A 20,532-nucleotide genomic window follows, 5' to 3' on the forward strand; every position below is an offset into this window, starting at 1 on the left:
CATGTCCACTGTAGGATCCTGAAATTCCAATGGGTAGTGATAGTGAATATGCCAGAATTCATAAGCCAGCACCATGAATCAACAGAAAGACTGAAAAAAAAAAAAGTCATTTTTCTTTTTTTCTGTTCGCAGCTTGATAACGAAGTTGAAAAGGCAGCAAATCTTGTCATTGGCAACTGGAATCAACAAATCAAGGCAAGTATTCAAATGAATGTCTTTTATGTAAACTCAGTTTTTAGGACTGAACCTTTCTGCTTTTGTACGAATGTGATTCTGTGTTTTTGTGTTAGTATTTCTAGGTGCTAACCGAAGAGAAAAATGTTTCCTCACCTGAATTATTCTATAGATATATCTTTCAACTAAATCAATAGAAGACCAAGGCTCAAAATATGTTTACTAGTTATAGCTAACATAACATTTATCGTGTGCCAAATGCTATATATTTCTATATTCAGTCACTGCAACACACACACACGCACCCCCTCCCCCGCAAAACCAAACCAATGTGGTATATCCTGTTTGACAGATGGGTGGGGAAACTGAGACATAGGGAGGTAAATAATCTTCCTAAAGCTGGTTAATTGTTGAACCGAGAATTGTTACATTGTTGGGTTCCAGAGTCATGGCTCTTACCCATCCCACTACACTGACTGCCTCTCTGTATAATCTGTAGCTTAAGGTAAGTGACAAATACACTCTGAGTTTTGGATATATCATTTGTGGGAGGGCATTCATGATCTCTGTCTCACTAGTGAGAGGAGTACTGTGAGGGGTGAATAGCCATATGTAGGGGGGAATACATATATTGATTCCACAGATGTATATGGTCCACTTCCTGTATTCCACACTCTGCTAGGGCATGATTCCTATTTGTAAGTAATTTAAAATGTAGTTGGCTAGATAACATATGTGCAGGAAACAGTAAATGAATTCTAGGGAGAAGAATTATGATCTGGTGTGAGAATTTAGAGCACATCAATGCAAGTTCTTACGCAGAGAGAATAACAGATGGAACCCATATATATGTAGAGAAGATAATTCTAGAACAATCCAGTTTAGGAGGAATTCAAGTTGAAAGAACTAGAAACCAGTGGAGAGGAAATCTGTTAAGAAAACCCAGGGATCCACTTTGAGAGAACTTGTGGTCCAAAAGCTGAACTCCCTTTTCATCTTCAGAGTATCCGTACCCAAAGAGAACTTTCCCCGGTAGACAGCTGCTAGCAGCAAATAACCAGAGAGATCCCTCAAAAATAGGGAGCTCAACTCAGTCCTCACTGTTGCCTTTGAAGCTCCTGCTGAAATCAAAGATTCCATAAGACCAAAGAAATTAATAGGAAATGTTTGAGGGGCGCCTGGGTGGCTCATTCATTCAGTGTCTGCCTTAGGCTCAGGTCATGATCCCAGGGTCCTGGGATCGAGCCCCATATTGGGTTCCCTGCTCAGTGGGAAGCCTGTTTTCCCTTTTCCCACTCTCCCTACTTGTGTTCCCTCTCTCACTGTCTTTCTCCCTGTCAAATAAAAAAAATAGAATCTTAAAAAAAAGAAATGTTTGAGATAAATGAATTTCTACACCCACTAGTAGTATTGGTAAAAGAATGCTCATGAGAATCACTTTTATAATAAATGTTTAATCAGAGTCCAGTAATTTGGTTTTAGTTTTGCTCTTGATTTTGTGAGATTTCTTAAACAGAATTTGGTTTTTTAATTTTTATTTATTTATATTTTAAGTTGGTTCCACGCCTAGTGTGGAGCCCAGTGTGGGGCTTGAACTCACAACCCTGAGATCAAGACCTGAGCTGAGATCAAGAGTCAGGTGCTTAACTGACTGAGCCACCCAGGCACCCCAAGCAGAATTTGTTTTTAAAAATCCATTCTCTAAATATTCAGCTTTCACAGAAATTCAGAAATTCCAGTATAACGAACCAAAAGAGAGAAACTATACCCAGCAGCCATAATTGCTTTCAAGAAAAAAAAAAAGCATCTTTTATTATTTCCCATTTTCCACCAAGTAATTTTTCTAAATAAAATGATTTTATTTTTTTATGAAGAGTGACAGAGAAATTAGAGAACATAAAATTCCTGAGCTCTAATGATTTTCTCTCCAGTTACAACTGAAGTGTTGCAGCATGTCAGTAATGAAGTGCACTCTATTGGGGAGACAGAAATGGAAGCCTAAAAGGATCCAAAGCTCTTCCCTCATGCTCTCCTTTCTTTGCAGGCATGGGACTAACTGGAGGCAGAGAAAGAGGGTTAGTGAGCATCCTGTTTCCTGAATTCCCTTTTGCCAAGGTTTCAGAGGTTGAGAGACATTTGGAAGGCTTTGCCTCCAATTCCTAAAGAGAGAGGGAACTGAACTTTTTGCTACATTATCTGGTTTTGCAGTCCTTGTGATTTTGACGTGCAAAGTTAAACAGTCTTTCAATCAATCCAGTTCCTGAACAGGCTGAATCCAACTCAAAACAATTTCTGTCTTCTCATTGTATCTCTGGAACATCATCTTTTTTTTTTTTTAAACATTTTATTGGGGCGCCTGGGTGACTCAGTGGGTTAAAGCCTCTGCCTTCAGCTTGGATCATGATCCCAGGGTCCTGGGATCGAGCCCTGCATCAGGCTCTCTGCTCAGCAGGGAGCCTCCTTGTCCTCTCTCTCTGCCTGCCTCTCTGCCTGCTTGTGATCTCTGTCTGTCAAATAAATAAAGAAAATCTTAAAACAAAACAAAACATTTTATTTATTTATTTATTTGTCAGACAGAGATCACAAGTAGGCAGAAAGGCAGGCGGGGGGCTCGGTGGAAGCAGGCTCCCTGCCGAGCAGAGAGCCTGATGTGGGGCTCAATCCCAGGACACTGGGATCATGACCTGAGTTGAAGGCAGAGGCTTTAACCCACTGAGCCACCCAGGTGCCCCTGGAACATCATCTTCTTGGTTGAAACTGTGTAGAATAGGAACTGACCACCTCGATGATAACCCACTTTGAGGTTTGAGGGACCAACAGAGTAGGAGGATGTTGAATGTGCTTCTACCTTCCCAGCCCACCCGCGCTCCTACTCCCCACACCAGTACAGGCCATTTCACAAAATGCCAGGCAAACACCCACCTCTGAAGCCTTTGCATCAGATGCAAAATCGCCCTTTTTCTGTAAGTTTTAAGAGAGCATCTTAAAACAACCTCAGTTGTGGCCCAGGTTGATTTAAAAGAATGATGCAGGTGGTCTTCCATGTCTGCTGTGATGTTCTTATGGTAAAGCTATTCCCTTCATGATGCTAGCTCGAACAATGTTTTGGAGGCTTGGGGGCCTTTGTGATTTGGAGAAATGCATAACCCTCTTGAGTGTACTCAATATAATGAAAAATATCCAGTGGTTTCAGCACAAAATGTTAGCCTCTGTGATATTCCAAGCAGATTTTGAGGTGAGGGCAGAAACGAAGAACTAAAATTACACAATTGTTTAAGCCAGCACCTGAACATGACTTGTTCCAGAACAGAAGAGTTTTTCTCTTGATATCAGTTTCTCATCCCTTTTTGCTTTTTGTATTTTTTTGACTCTAGGCCAAGAAGAAATTAATGGTTAGTACCAAGAAGCATGAGGCACTTTCCCATCTTGTAGAAAGCTCCAAGCAAACTGTGACGAAGAAGGAGAAGCAGAAGGTAACCTGTCATGACCAGCTGTGTGCATGTGGCTTGGAGAGGGTTGAATCTTCTACTCTGAGCTATGAATACAAGAGAACTGGCTGACTTTGTGCTCTGTGTGGGGTTTCTGCAGAGCTGATATGTGGCAGAGCCTGAGAGGGATTCTAAATCATCCCTGGTCCACATATATTTTTAAAAAGGTATTATTGACAGATGATAAATTAGACCAAGGGTCTCCAGATTTTTCCATAGGGACCCTAGTAAATATCTCTCAGTGCAAGTAAGTAAAAACTGTATGTATATATAATGAATTATCATGTACTTTACCAATTTGTGTACCATCTGTAGCACTTTATATGTTATACTAATGTGCTATGAACATTATAAAACACAAAAAAGTACTTGAGGCATGAAATAATATTTTAAGTGATTAGCTAATCATGACGTCTTCACGTGATCACCGAGTGACACTTCCAGGCAAAATTTACACCAGGGCAAGGTTCAGCCTTCACCGTAGTAAATGTAAATTCATATTTCTTGATAATTTTCAACTTTTTGGTTAACTCCTTTTCAGATTTCATCAGACCATCCCAGTTTTTGCCTTTTCCTGTGGGTGATGACACACTCATAACCAGTGGCAGGGGAAGGTGTCAGCTCTGACATTTTCTTGTGGCTTTTTCTTGTGCTTACATCAGTAGTACTAATGTCAGTCTACATCTCAGAAGTCTTTTTGAGACACTTGTTAATTTTGTGTGTGTAACCTAATTAAAGCTAGATGATAAATCTGCAAATCCCCGCTCCCCAGACACATGCGGATGGCCACGCATCTCGGGACACTGAAAGGGAAGACATTTGTGAGGGCCCATATCAGCTTCTTACATTCTAAGATCCCCACTGTCCCTCCAGAACCCATAACTGTCCATGGGTGGGCACCAGTGTCAACTCAGGATGTTAAATCAGAGTAAGCTTGTCTAGGCAGAAAGGAACACAAATAATGTTGGAGATATGCTAGATTATCTCTCACACCTCATACAGTATGGGTTCCAAATTGGAAAGCTCTGAAATAGTCGGTATCTTCCCCAAAAGATGAAGCCTCCCTATGAAAATGCAGGCCGCACCCCCACAACCCAAAACATTCTTAAAAGAAAAAGAAAATTGTCATTGCCAGTAAGGCTGTCATTTCATCTGAAGAAACTATTAGATGAATAACTCAAACTCATTGTTAGCAAGATTTGACAACGTTCTTATTTCTTCACCTGTCAATCTTCCCAGTTTGAAACGATCATTAACAAGTATTGAATAATGAAGCGGGCTTTTGAGGAGGCCAAACCACAGTGTGCCATAATGCTGAGCAGGAGGGCCTGACACAGGCATGGGGAGCCCTCATTAGAAGCTATTCTTTATTGACGTCAAGCAATAACAAAGAGATAAGCGCTGGGCGGCTAAATGGTAGATTTCCTCTTCCTTCCCTCATTAGCAGCTTCCGTGGGAGGTGGAAGCCTGTGGTCTTTCTCTGCCCTCCTCTGCCTGATCCTGTTACCATGGGACCTTGACTCTCATGATATCAAGAACGCTAGCATCTTCATTCTTTATCTGGTAGCTTTTTTTTTTCAGCCCTAAGGCTAAACACCTAAGGCAGCATTCATTCACTGCATTTCACAGAGAACTGCCCATCATCTCCAACCTGAACAGAGTGGGCTCTGACCTGCTCAGCAGTTCTTCCTGTTTTCCCTCTCAGTCCTTGTTCTCAGTAGAGCTGATCTAATCTCCATTCTTCTCACATCTCCATCCTCACTACCCACTCTCAGTGACTGACTATCTTGCCTCCTTCCTAACAGAGTAAATCGAAATCGGCTCAGCCACCTGCTTACTAAAGTCAAATGTGTGGTGGGACAGACCAACTCTTCATCGTGTGCTTGGATTCCCAGCCCATCCTGCCTCTCAGAGATGCTTCTCTTGATTGTTTTCCTTTTGCCTGTATCTTGGACATACCCCTCTCTAATAATTGCTTCTCATCAATCAACATGTCCTTCCCCACCCCATCTTGGGAGAGTAGGAAGAGTCAAGGAGACACCTTGCTAGGCCTCTATTTTTGTTCCTCTCCAGATTTTTATCTTCTTTCCTTCTTTTTATGATAAGATTTATTGTTGAAAGGGTTGTCTGTGCTCTGTCTCCATTTCCTCACCTACCGTTCAGTCCTCAATCCATACCAATCAAGCTTTCCCCATCATTCTATGAAGAGTGTCCCTGCTTGGAAAACATGTCATCCTTGTTGCTAAAGCCAATGTGTACTTTCCAGCTCTTATCGTACTTAACTTCTTGGAAGCATTAAGCATTGTTGACGTCCTCCTTCTAGAAAATTCTCTTAACTTCAGCGACACCTTACTCTTTTGGTTTTTCTTTCTGGTAACTTTTTCTTAAACTCCTTTATGGACTTCTCTCTTTCTGCCTGATCTTTATATATTGCTTTTCCTGATGATTTCTCTCCTGGGACTCATTCTGTTTTATTTGGCATTGTATTTCCAGTGCCCAACATAGTAGTCTCAAAATTGGGTACTCACTAAATAACCCGTGCTCAATAGAAGAAGCCTCAAGGCTTCTTCTACCATATCCAGGCTGATAATACTCGAATTTATGTCTCCAGTCCAACCAGTCTCTGAAATGCCTCTTAGTACCTCAAACTCAACATCCAAGATTGGAACCATCACTTCCCTCTACCAAAAATGTTCTGTTATTCCTGTTTTCTATATCTTTGAATATTACCATGTAACATATCATCATGGTTCTAACCCAAATACTTCTTGAATTTTGCTACTAGTGCTTCCCCCCCAACCCCAACTGCTCTCTCCCAGACCACCATCACCACTACTTGCAGCTCTTTGACAGACTGGTCTCTTGGCTTTCTGTGTTGCCTCCTTCTATCTCTTCCTCATCTGCAAGCCCACCTGACTTTTCTGAAACTCGAATATGAACATATCATTCTCCTTTTAAAGGCCATCAGAGGCTTCCTGGTGACCTCAGCTAAAGTCTGAACTCCTTTATGTGGCCCTAAAGACCCTCCCTGACTTGACCTTTGCCAAGCTTTTCAGTATTATTGTTGTTCTCTCTCAAACAGCATGCTCCAACCTCTCCAAAAATTTTATCGGTATCATGTTATGCTCTTTTATCTCGCTAATTATGACTCCCATTTTAGATTCATTCACACAGTTATTTCTGTGAGTACCCATTGTACACCAAGGCTCAACTTACGTGTCATTTTAATTCCAAGATTAGTTTAGGTACCCCTCTTGGTGCCCCAGTGATACCTAATACTCATATCATTCTGGGATCTATCACATGGGATAGTGTTGGCCCTGTGGGTCTCTGACAGCAGGGGAAGACTGTCTAGTTTACTTTCTAGTCCCAGAGCCTAGCACATGGCACATTGTGGCACTCAGTAGATGTTTGATGAATAAATGAGTGAGATGTTTGTTCCAAGAGAAAGAAAAGAAAAAGCATTCAGTATTTGACAAATTTTATTAAGTTTTCTGAGAATTTCCTTAAATAAGAATATGAAAGTCTACCATTCATCTTTTATATCTATTTGGGGTTATTTGTTGTAAATTTGTTTAACGGAAACTTCTAGTTGATATAGCTAGATAGTGTTGGCTGGTGAATGTGAGCAGTCATCTCAAAAGTGACTTCCTTCTCGTTGCTGGGGGATGTGAGCATTCTCAGTAAGAATCTAAGGATGATGATTTAGCAAAGTATATCCAAGGCACACTTTCAGCTTTTTCACAATGCTGTTATCAGGTTAAAATTCACAAGCTCATGTTTCTACAGATAAATGCGGTTCATTACACTTGATATACAAAACCAGATGTGTCCTGTGTAAGTCATACATCAGAGCTGAGGGACAGCTGAATGGCTAGCATATCAATCAGAATAATTGAGTGGTGTTAATATTCACCACTTTGGATGAATGTTCTTCATTACTAAAACGTTAGTCAAAATGTCCTTAAGCCTAAAGAAGGTCATTTATAAGAGCCTTTGTCTCTGTCCTTGAAACTCCTAGATTGCTTAAGCCAGAGGGATCTTTGGTGCTCCTTGACCTGTGTGTTGAGGACCATTTGTATCAGAATCGCCCTGATGGTAGTGAACTTCAGATTTCCTAGTCCCGTTCTAGAATGGCTGGATCAGTATTGCCACCTGTGGGACCCTGAAAATCTGCAATTTTTCAAGCACTCAGGTCCTTCCTAAACATATTCAAGTGGGAGAACCATTCATGTAATACAATTTCCTTTGTTCCCCAAGATTTGAAATTACTTGTCTGAACATTTTGAGAATCAATTTCAGGGACCCTGGTGCAGAGCGTTTTGTTATCACTTTGATTTTCTAGAAGCCTTCACAATCAGAATGGCCAATTTTGGTGGCTGGCAGGAGGGGGCTGTTTGTGAACTACAGATCACTGGGGAGCAGCATGAGCAGAAAGCACCTGGCAAGCAAGCAGTCCACAGCTTGTAGTGGACGTTGGCCTGCGCCTCAGGCTTTTCACAATGAGCCAGTTCTAAACTTCCGGGCTTGCACAATCTTTGCCTGTCCTCGAAAGAAATGCTGGGGCACAAGAGATGCCTGGATGGCTCAGTCAGTTAAACGTCTGCCATCAGCTCAGGTCATGATCTCAGGGTCCTGGGATCAAGTCCCACATCGGCTCCCTGCTCAGCCAGGAATCTGCCTCTACCTCTGCCTGCTGCTCCCCCTGCTTGTGCGCTCACTCTTTCTCTCTCTCTCTCTCTCTCTCTCTGACAAGTAAATAAATAAGACCTTAAGAAGAAAAAGAGGAAGAAGAAAAGAAATGCTGAGGCACAGAGGATTTACCAAATGAGAGTGTTGGGTCCATAGTCAAAGGAGGGAGACTGATACAAAGCGAAGGTTAAACAAAGCTTTATTTCGTGCCAAGCATCGATAATCAAACTGACCGATCAGGACCGTCTTTTGCAAAGAGGTGACCCCTCCCAGTCTCACAGACAAAACTTTTATAGAATAAAGGCCATGTGGTTGAGCCTGGCCACACACAGGTGGCCAACTGAATTACAATTCACCCTGTAGTAGCTATTTGAACTATCCTATCACTCTGGTCAGAATTGGCACCCAAAAGGCAGGGCCCACATTCTTGGTGGTTAGGGAGGTGCTTTCCTGATTGGACGCCTCCACCTGGCTTGACTCATCCTTGTATTCTGGGCTCTGTTACCTCCCCCTGACCTGACACATCCTAGGATATGGGCTCTGTTATCAGGGGCTGGGCAGTCATACTTTACTGGTTTCCCAGACTTGTTTCTAAGGAAGTTCCTCTGGGGGGGCAGGGTCAATCTAAGTTTACTGCATAAACAACAAAATGGCTCTCTCTGGCTAAGCAGGCCCTTACAAGAGTACAGGAATCATTAGTAGATGACAGTCGAGCTGCGCTTGCTTTCCCCCACCTGTCACTTGGCCTCCTCCTTGATTTGACCAACATGAACACGTCACGTCACACTGAAGGACCTCAGTTTCCTTATGTGAACAATAGAAGGAATCATATCGACAGACCCTTAAGTTTCCTTTCAGCTCTGATATGCCTTTTCTCTGAGAAAGAGCTTTGATTTTGTCATCTGTAGTTACTGCGGCTGACTTTAGCTGGGAGATGAGAACCAGATCGTTGGGTTGCATGTAATCCTTTACCTGGGGTTACCAAGGGCTTTGATAAATGTGTTAAGGAATATGTGGCCCTGACGTTTTCCTTTAGCTCCTCAGTAAACTGAAAAAATCGACGGAGAAGTTGGCAAAAGAAGATGAAAACTACTACCAAAAAAACCTGGCTGGCTGTGCTACCAGACTCAAGTGGGAAAACACACTGGAAAGTTGCTACCAGGTGAGTCCTGTGCTGGCATTTTTCTCTTCTTCCATGGAGCATTGTGAGATGTTGAAAAGGAAGGTCAGATCTACAGTTACAGGACCGGATGAGCTCTGTCCTTGGTGATGATCCTCACTCATACTGTGACATTAGGCAAACCACGTGACTTCCAATCATTTCTATTTCCCCATGGATCCATTAACCAGTGCTTATTTACTGAGGATCGGTGGCCAGCTTCTAACTCTCAGTGGACACAATAGCTCGCAGCTAACTTCAGAAAGTGCTGTCGAAGTGCAGTGTAAATTAAGGCTTGAGAACTTGGTGCTCAGAAGTGAGCTTTAGGCCTGAGAGCTGTTTATACACAATCACTTAATGGAGTTCTTTGTATGTGGGGCTTTGTGTTGGGCCCTGGAGCAATGATTAAAGAGAACCATCTAGCCTGGGAGGTAAAAGTTTAGCAGCAAAGATGTATAAGGAAAGTATTGTGGCAAATCATCTGATGAAACTTAAAAGGTATGAACAAGCAGATCACAAAAGAGAAAATCAAATCACCGATAGATATATGAAAAGATGCTCAATCATTTGGCAAAGATTAGAAAGTGACAACATCGTGTGTTGCCAAAGGAGAATTGCTGGGACACAAGAGTTCTTACACCTCTCCAGTGAGAATTACTTAATAGTATCTAGTAAAACTGAGATGTGCATGTAGTTACAGCACGGCAGTTCCCCTCCTAGGCATATATCTGGTATACATCTGTATACCAAGGGTGATGTGTAACAATGTTTACTGCAGAATTGTTTATAACTGTATGATGAGAAAAAATTGTGCAGAATCCTCATACCTATCAGTAGAGGAATTACTCTCAAAATGTGCTCTAATTTAGAAAGTAGACTAATATCTAGCAATAAATATTAATTAAAACTATATTTAAACACAAATTAGAGGCACCTGGGTGACTCAGTTGGTTAAGTGTCTGCCTTTGGCTCAGGTCATGATCCCAGGATCCTAGGATCGAGTCCGCCTGCTTCTCCCTCTGCCTCTGCCCCTACCCTCCTCTCGAGCTTTCTCTCTAGCTCTCTCCCTCTCTCAAATAAATAAATAAAATCTTAAAACACACACACACACACACACGGGGCGCCTGGGTGGCTCAGTGGGTTAAAGCCTCTGCCTTTGGCTCAGGTCATAATCCCAGGGTCCTGGGATCGAGCCCTACATCAGGCTCTCTGCTCAGTGGAGATCCTGCTTCCCCCCATCCTCTGCCTGCCTCTCTGCCTACTTGTGATGTCTGTCTGTCAAATAAATAAATAAAATCTTAAACACACACACACGCACACACCAGTTAACCACAAAAGCATGATGTTGAAGGAAAGAAACATGCTATTTATACAGTGTGTAAATTAAAGGATTTAAAAAAAAAAAAACCCATGCCCCAACCTACAGTGAGTTTTTATGTGTGTGTTTGTAGACTTACACATATAGACTGCATCTGTGTTGTGTGAGGGAGATGGTGGGAATTGAACTGAGCTGCCATGTACATTGACACAGCTTGTGGACAGCCTGGCAGAGGACAAAACAAACCCAGCCTCAAAAGTTACTCCCACTATGGTCTGTCTGAATAGCTTAGCTCTCTACTTTTTAAATCAACATAAATCTGACCCAGTGAAATAATGTTCAACTCTGAGCGCTAAGAACACGAATGTTTTGGTTTCTTTTTTCTCCACATTTTAAGTTTAAGAAAATGTTTAAAGCGAGATACAGTTGCAAAAATAGGCCATCAAGACGCACTTTGACTAAGCACAATGATGTGGGAACGATACAGGTGCTGCTAGGGACAGACACGGCCCCGAGGACGTTCACTGCGTTACGTTTTGCGTTCATCACAACATCATGAAGAGGATGCCATTTCTTTCCCAATTTATAGTGAAGGAGTGGAGACGTGAAGACACTCGCCCAAGATGGTGACAGGGTTTAACGTAGCAATCTGATGCCACGGGCTTGACCGCTGCTCTCTGCTTCTGCACAGGCAAAATTCGAAGGGCCATATTTAATCTCTCGCTGTTCCACTTTCAAGGTAGGATAGATGCAGAGTTAGGGAGGAGCAGGGAAATTAAGGAGAGAAGAAAACTAGGCCAAAGAGTAGAGGAAATAAGGATAAACCCTTCTTTAATTTACGCCTTCAAACATAGGGTCCTGGGACTTTCCTTGCTTCTGCTCAACAGGTTTTAGATGAAGATGAAAAGAAAGGGCCAAGGATTTAATTTTCAACTTTGTATTAAAGCTTGAAATCAGGTAATGTGATGCCTCCAGTTTCATTTTTGTTTTTCAACATTTCCTTAGCGATTCGGGGTCTCTTCTGATTCCATACAAATTTTTGGATTATTTGCTCCAGCTCTTTGAAGAATACCGGTGGAATTTTGATCGGAATGGCATTAAAAGTATAGATTGCTCTAGGCAGTATAGACATTTTAACAATGTTTATTCTTCCGATCCAAGAGCATGGGATGGTCTCCCATCTTTTTGTGTCTTCTTCAATTTCTTTCATGAGTGTTCTGTAGTTCCTCGAATACAGATCCTTTACCTCTTTGGTTAGGTTTATTCCTAGGTATCTTATGGTTCTTGGTGCTATAGTAAATGGAATCGATTCTCTAATTTCCCATTCTGTATTTGTCCATCTGAAACCTGACTCTCCAACCTGGCCTCTGGTGTTGCCTCACCCTCTGGAACTTCTCAGTGGACCTGTGGCTTTTCCACAGAGGCTGGCTTCCTCGGAAGCCCTGTAAGATTATGGGAGAGAAATTGCTGTTCCCATTCCATCTTCCAGATGCCCTTCAAGGGTTAGGAGAAAAATACTTAACCTCTGGGTCTGCACTCTTCTCACCCTCTACATCACAGGAATGGGGGATAATTATGGCTCCCACCTCGTACGGCCGCCAACATGTCTGATGTAGCCAACATCCAGCTGGCTTTTAAAATGTCTTAGGTATTGCTATTACCAGCTCCCTTCTCAGAGGCTCTTACCAGCTCTCCTTCCTTTTTCTCCGTTTTCTTTTTTCCTGTTAGGGTCCTCCTACACCTCTCCTCCTGACCCACTCCCTTTCACCAGCCCCAACTTTTATATGAAGACATCATAGAAATTATCTTTTTTGTTTATAAAGTCTCCCTGATGGTGACAAGATATACACTTATCTCTGTTTCAAAAGATGACTTTGCAGGCAAACAAAAGCACAGACTTAACTATAGAGAACAAATTGGTGTTGCCAGAGGGGAGGTGAGTGGGGGTGGGGGGGCACGGATATAATAGCCAAAGGGGATTGAGGGGACATTGGTCTTGATGAGCACTGAGTAATATAGAGAATCACTGAGTCATAATATTGTATACCTTATTCTAGGATAACGCTGTATGTTCATTATACTTGAATTTTTAAAAAAATCTCTTTTAACTGGGCTTTAAAAATATTTAAAACTGGGTTTTTTAAAAAATTAGAATCCAAGTCCCATGGAGAATCTGCTCAAAATGAGAATCTCTGTAAGGAAAAGAAAGATTTCCTTTCACCCTTCTTGTATCTTGGTTTATTGTTCCCACCATGCCAGAGGTCAATATCGTGCCCCACCTTGTTTTCAGTTCTCACACTTCCCTCTTACCTCAGTTCCCTTACAGCTACCTTCTCCCTAGAGCCAGCTCAGCCCTGTAAACTCATTGGAGGCTACTTCTGCCAAGTCATCCTTGCCTGGCCCTACTTTTTTCTTCCCTTGGCTTGTATGCATTCCATCTGCACCACCAAGTCACTAACTCACATGTTACACTGTGTGTTCTAGTTCTTCTGTTGTTCACAAACTGAGGAGAAGAATGTTATATTCATGAAGACACATAACAAAAGTGGACTGAACTGCATTAAAGGGGGATTTTATTATAAGTGTGTGAGGTGGAAATGTGACAAGCATTGTTCAGTTTCCTTTTTCCTCTTCCTTCTCCCAGGACCATTCTTCTGTAGAAATGGGGTATAAGAATTCATTTAGACGTCCTATAATGTATCCTCTTACCCCTTCTTACTCTCCAAATTGGATTTACAAGTTCTTTCAGGAAGCCTTCATTGTGCTCGAGTCAGTGTACCAGACGCTAAGAAATGTCAAGTTTCAAGTGAGGTTAGGAAGTAATAAAACCAGTTCTACAAACCATATGTCAATTAGTCTTATTATTCATACTCATTACCATGCTCAAGGTACATTACCTCTCTTCCAAGAACAAAAAATTCAGTTGGTAGAAATAATCTACAATTTATTTTGAAAAATAATAGCCATGCTACTAAGAATTACCAAGAGCCAAATATTTGTTTCCAACAGTAAGTACTCAAGGAATTCTTGTAGAGAGGCATTTGTATAAGTGTCAAGAGCATTAAAGACGTTCACCTTCTCAATATTGTTCCTCATCTGAACCACAATAATCTGAGTGATTATTTTCATAGTTCCCCCAAGGGTGGTAGTGACTGTCTCTCTAGATGGGGGGGGGGGGGGGGGGGGGGGGGCGGGGGCGGGGGGCGGGGGCAGTGGGTGCCTCATATAGCATACAATGGATGCCTCAAGACAGTAGGGCTTGGCTGTCTCCCAGAACCCGTGGTGAAAAACACAATTTTCTTTCTATAAATTCATCTTGAGGAAATAGCTGAAAAACAAACCAATTCCTTTTCAAAATACATTAAAAGCAAAAGGGTGGAAACCATTCAAATGGCTAGCCTTAAGGGGATGACTAAATGAATCAACTACGCTGTATGCAGTCCCACACAGCGGACTCTATTAGATGGTGTTTCTGGAGACAAACAACAGGAGAAACCACTCTTGTACAATGTTAAGTGAAAAAAACGGGATACAAACTTGAATAATTTCCTAGGTAACTAGAAAAATATAATTGTACATACACGCACACCTAGATGGACTGAAATACATCAAAATGCTAATGGGTTAGCTCTGGGTAGAAGAATCATAAATAATTTTGAAATTAGATTTTTTTTGTGGCCCCAGCTAGCGTGCTTGTTAAAATTCTGAATCCTGATCGCCTGCCTAAATGGGATGAATCCGATGCTCTGAATGATTTTAGGAAGGGGTCTAGGTGATGACTGAGCATGCTAAAATTGGAGAGTTCTTGCTCTGGAGAGAATCTGGTATTTCTTTGATCAGTTTTATTCAAGCAATTTAGATGAAAATTAAATCCTTCCAAACTCCTTGAGTAGTACCAACTGGAAGACCAGGACTACAGGACTGAGGAGAATGAATAAAGGATGTGAGTTAGCGTGGGGCTGGGCCCCAACCTGTCTCCAGATCTGCGGTTCCCTGCTAGCTCTGACCACACTCTCATATATGTGCTATTGTAAAAGCACAGGAGGACAGTTCGAGATCCTCCTGAGTATTTTGCTTCTCTACAGTCTTTTTTATACCAAAAGAATAAGATCATAGAGAGCAGTAATTTACTGAGATATGGATTTCACCTTTGCACAGTGGAGTATATCACTGCCTCTTTTCATGAGGAGACATAGATCATTTTAATGATTTCCCTGAAATGTAATTAAAATCTTTTAACCATTACCATCTCCACCAAGAGATACTGGTGATTCTAGTCTCAGTTTGATGCTTGGGGTTCAGCCTGTGTCAAAATAAGGAAACAGTGGCCCACCAGGTTACAAAGTGTTCCTAAAACCTGGCCTAAAATTTCATAATTTCGAAGTTGATCAGACTTCGGGGTTCTGCTCTTGTCAAATAGTCTGAATGTATATTCAAGGTATGGATAAGGATTTTACTGGGCTTCCCATTCCTTCTCTAGAACTCACAGATGCTGGGATGCCTGGGTGGTTCAGTCAGTTAAACTTTTTGGCTCAGGTCGTGATCCCAGGGTCCTGGGATCGAGTCCCACATTGGCTCCTTGCTCAGCGGGGAGCCTTCTGCCTGCCACTCCCCCTACCTTTGTTCTCTCTCTGACAAATAAGTAAAATTTTAAAGTAAAAAAAAAAAAAAAAAACTCACAGATGCTTTTCAAATGATCTCTTTTCTCCCTTTATTATATGAATGCCAATTAACGCACAACATCAGCCTATATACCTTTTGGGCCAAAACAGCCTGCAGAAACTATGTGAGTTAAACCAATCCTAAATGAGGATAAACAGGACACACACCAAATGACATTCCTGTACTGGGAACCTACCCCACGGTGGCCTGGAAATGACATCATCAAAAGGCATAAATTGACCGCTACCGCAGGCTTTCTTGGGGTGTCATTGCCTGGCTGGATGCCTTTAGCTTTGCACAGCAACTGGCTCATCTTCTGTCATTTTCCATCCTTTTCAGAGTATCCTGGAGCTGGAGAAGGAAAGAATTAAGCTTTTATACAATAACTTGAACCAGTACACCCAACATATTTCTGTTTTTGGCCAAACCCTGACCACAGTGAGTAGTCAAGATTTCTCTGTTTCTGATGCACACGGCAAGAATCGGCAGCAAACATTGTTCAGCAACCTGATTCTGCTTTCTTGGCATTGCAGTGCCACACGCAAATTCACTGTGCCGTCAGCAAGATAGATGTGGAAAAAGATACCCAGGCTCTCATGGAAGAAACTGCGGTTTCATCCACAGAAAATAAGTCTGAGTTCCTATTAACCGATTACCTTGTAAGTATGGAAGAGAAGGAAGTTCCCTTGGTGGGGAACCTTGTTCATAGGCTGAGGAACGTATTTGGAAAACACTGGGCGCGGTTGCCAAGGAAATATCTTGTTTTGTGTATGAAAATATTGATTTTTTCATAGTTGATATATATAAAACAAAAAAACGAGGACGTGGTTTACAAGCTGGGCAGTAGAAATATGTCTTTGGTGTCCTCTGAAAGGGAAGAAAGTCAAATGGGATTCTAGACTGAATCTTTATGCTCGGTCTCCTAGAGTAATGCCAGGCAGACGTGTTTTAGGACCTAAAAATAATCACTGTATAGCCTGTCGGTTGTCTGTTGCTGCATAGCAATTACCCCCAAACTTAGCAGGTTAAAACAAGCATTTATTATCTCACAGTTTCTGTGGGCCAGGAATCCAAGTGTGACTTCCGTGGGTGACTCTGAGTCCCTCACAAGGCTGCCATCAAGGACTGCCAGGACTGCAGCCAGGCTAAGGCTTTCCTGGGAAATGACCTGCTTCTGAACTCACCCACATGGCAGATGGCAGGCTTCTGGTCTCCCCCCCTACCTGGTGGCTGCAGATACCAGCTCCTTGCCATGTGGGCTCTCTCCACCTGTGGGGCATTCACAAGAGGCCAGCCTGCTTCACCTGGAAGCTAGTGACCCAAAAGAGACAGAACTAGAGTGTCCAAGAAGGACATAAGCTAATCTCAGAGGTGACATCTCTTCTTATTCTATTTGTCAGAAACAAGTCGATAAGTGCAGCCCCATAGTACAAGGGCAAGTCAGTAAGTGTGCGTGGAGGGGATTGAACAAGGGTAGGACTCCTGGAAGGTGGGGATCATGGTCAACATTCTTCACGGTCCTTGCCTTTGAAAACTTCACACCATATTACGGAAGCCTATTTTGAGGGCATTTGGGTGATTCTGTTATTATATGAAACTTACTAAAAACTGATCAGTGGGCCTGGTCAGAGCCTAGGCACTGCTTTGTTATCTGGGGGGAAATTCTTTGTCTTCTTGGGTCACACCTCAAGGATTTTGTCCTCCGCTCCCCTCTTGTTAGTCTTAATTGTACTGTTCTAGGAACTGATCATTAATTACCACCAGCAGCAGGAAGAACTCCTCTGCTGTATTTCTTCCAGACTTTCAAGGTCCAGATTGAGAAGGGTCATTTCCACCATATGGAGAACTAGCCTACTGGTCATGGCCTCCTATAGGCTTAAAAGTGCAGCTGAATCCAACATCCCAGGAGTCCTGTTCAGGGAACAAGAGGTGAAGGAGGAGGGAAGGCAGTTAGGTTAGGCACGACAGTGGCTCTGACCAGCTCCCCGCCACCCCAAACAGCAGTAAGTGGCCACCCATTTCTTGAGTTAAATCTTTTTTTTTTTCCTACCCTGGAAAAAATTAAGTTAATTAGCAATAGCAATGTCTGTTCCAACCAGAAACAAATGTAGCGATGGGAGTAGAAAGGAAGTTAAAAGCGCTCTTCTAGCACCTGGATAGCTCAGTCGGTAGAGCATGAGACTCTTAAAAGCGCTCTTCTTTTTTTTTTTTCTCCGTCTTGCCAATAGTGTAGGCAACCCCTGAGATGGGAAAATGTACAATAAAATACATGAGTCATTTTCTTATAAAAATGCCCCTATTGACTAAGTAAATAGTAAAATAGGGATCATTCTTCTTAAAAATGTGTTTAGGCTTCTAGCGAGATGTAGGGAGGCAACCATGACAGTTTATCCATAACTGACATGCCCATGGGAATATTTGGTTTCTATGGAATGTCAGTGCACCAGAGCTAATGACTATATATCTCTTGTCTAAGAGAATGGACTGTATCTCCAAATGGGTAAATGGGATTTCCTTGTTATCCTCAAAGTAAAACATGCCCAGAATCTGCTTTTATAGACATTGGCAATAAGCCTAGACTGGTTTATATCTAGTTGCCAAGAAATGTACAGGGACTAAGGTAAGACAGGAGAACAGTCCAAGTGCAGATATAGGGATGACCAGTGTGAAAATACTCGTAAGGTTATTATAAAGGCCGTGCTCAGAAGGTTGCATCTGAAGTTTCAAGTTCCACCTTCAATATTGATCTTTCAAAAGTCTTTGGAAGAGAAGGACGAATTCAAGAAAGTTCAAGGATAGCAGTATACTCTCTCCTTGCGCTGTGCCAGCAGCGATCCACTTCTGGAAATATACTTGTAAACTACAGGCATCCCCAACAGCCCAAATGAAGTCATGGCCTGCCGGGGAGCTGGAGCCAGAGCCAGAATATAATGTGCATTTCTCCAGCGAGGAGGGCCTGACGGGTGGAGTTAGGCACTCTGGTTTGGGGGCTGTTGGGCTGCAGGGTGGGGTGGCGGTGGGCCGGGGTGGGCATTCACAGGAGCAGATGGGAAGGAACACTGGGATTCAGAGATCCTGGGTTTCAAACTGTTCCGTTTGTGTCTTTCTTTATTTCTCTGTCAGAGGGAAAATAAGACCAATCTCACAGGGTTGTTGCAAGGATCACATGTAATAATGATATCTACTTTTATAATATACCATTCACAATATGTAAATAAAATGTCTGTCTCTACCTTATTATTCCTATAAAGGCTATTCTCTGTGTTATAAATCCTCAAGCTTTGTGACAGTCTATCTAAAGCTAATCTTTCCACCAACAGTCAGGATGCTCATTTTTCTCCTTCTGTATCAGCAAAGTCCTGACTCCTCTACTTCTGTGTAAGGATGTTAGTGTCCCCTCAGTCTCCATCTGCTACCCTCCACTTCAGCCACGTCTCCAACCATCCCTGATGTCTTCATTTTTTTTTCATTCAACCCTTGAAATAATAGATGTGAAAGCTCAAATATTGGTAACAGTTTCTCACATTTTATATGACAAAATCCCTTCTTCAGCCCATAAATCTGGCCTAAACTGCCAAGACTACTTTTCCTTCCACTGTGTTTGCTCAAGCAACTGGTCTGTGTATTGTTCCTGATGTATCTCCCGCAGCCTCCATCTGCCCTTTCTTTGTGCCATTTCTCCTGCCCCGAGTACCCTTTGCCCTCCTTCCCCTTGACCGAGAAATCCTGATTAAGTCTTCTTAGCCTCCTTGAAACTTTCATGTCCTGGCGCTCGCTGAATCACGCATTCCTGTCTGCACCACTCATGAGCGAATGTGGCCTTGAATTGCTAGATCTCTTAGTGTTATGCTTCAAGGCCTGACTGAATCATAGACCCATCTGGGAAGAGTTCATACATCCCCAGTAGCCCATACATCCCCAGTAGCCAGCCAGTACAGAGCAGAGCACAACAAACACCGGTTCCACTCCTGACAATGTCCGGGCTCCCAGCAAACGCATCATGCGACATTTGGACCTTGAAAGAACTCTAACTTGAATCAAGATTAATAGGGAGCAGGTGCCTGGGTGGCTCAGTCAGTTAAGTGTCTGTGTTTGACTCAGGTCACGATCCCGGGGTCTGGGATCGAGTCCTGCATCGGGCTCCCTGCTCAGTGGGGAGTCTGCTTCTCCCTCTCCCTCTGCTCCTCTCCCCACTCGTGCTGTCTTCTCTCTCTTTCTCTCAAATAAATAAATAAAATCTCTTTTAGAAAGAAAGATTAACTGGGAGCCGTAAAGTATCCAACAAATAGATTTACTTACCAAGAAACTATGAAATAACTATAGTAAGGCTCTTTCTCCAACGATAATGTGTTCTATTATAGAAAGTGCTCAGCTGTGTACATACAAGTTGTGGATGAAGAAGTTTTCTTATTAAGCAGGTCGAGAACAGATGGAACAATCTAGAAAACCAAAAGTTATCCTGACTTTATTTTTTTTACTCGTTTTCTTCTGTCAAGTTAATATTAAATACATTGTCAGTGAAATTCTCAGGGCAACTGAGAGTAGCAAACCTTACTTTTTCTCCTTCAATTGTTAAGCATCTTTTTTTTTCCCTAAAGGAAGAAGATCTTAACAGTGCAATGAATAAAGAGCGACAAGAGTCTTCATTAAAATCAAAACTGTTGAGACTGCAAAAAGATATTGAAAAAGCCTCAAGAGACCAGGAAGGTGTGTAATTAGATCTGTGAATGGCCCGATCAGGGAAAGTGTTCTTTCTACTCAGGGGTTTCATTCAGAGGTAGGGTGAGTCCACCTTTGCTAACTGGGGCAGGGATCACCTCATTTAAAGATTCATATGTCAGACCTAATTTGTGTGAATCAAGAAAAATGGGAAAGAAGACAGGAGAGCACAAACAGATTGAAAATGACATTTGGGTCTATTTAAGAGCGCTATCCAAGCACTGTGTCTCCAGAAATAATAGCATTGTTTCTGAAGTTGGCTGGAATGAGGGACAGCTTGCTTGCTTTAAAACACCGTAAACCTCCTTGAGCACACGGGT

General features: G+C 42.3%; 1 protein-coding gene across 1 annotated transcript in view; it reads left to right on the top strand.

Moving 5' to 3' along the window:
* Nucleotides 1-20,532, top strand: part of NOSTRIN (nitric oxide synthase trafficking) — a 59,969-nt gene that overhangs the window by 28,918 nt on the left and 10,519 nt on the right. Inside the window, exons 6-11 of the mRNA XM_059394119.1 lie at nt 133-195; nt 3,549-3,647; nt 9,391-9,516; nt 15,833-15,931; nt 16,027-16,152; nt 20,092-20,200. Coding sequence (XP_059250102.1) covers nt 133-195; nt 3,549-3,647; nt 9,391-9,516; nt 15,833-15,931; nt 16,027-16,152; nt 20,092-20,200 — 622 coding nt within the window. The remainder of the gene's footprint in view (nt 1-132; nt 196-3,548; nt 3,648-9,390; nt 9,517-15,832; nt 15,932-16,026; nt 16,153-20,091; nt 20,201-20,532) is intronic.

Source organism: Mustela nigripes, chromosome 3 (assembly GCF_022355385.1).
Source record: "Mustela nigripes isolate SB6536 chromosome 3, MUSNIG.SB6536, whole genome shotgun sequence".
NCBI classification, from domain to species: Eukaryota; Metazoa; Chordata; class Mammalia; order Carnivora; family Mustelidae; genus Mustela; species Mustela nigripes.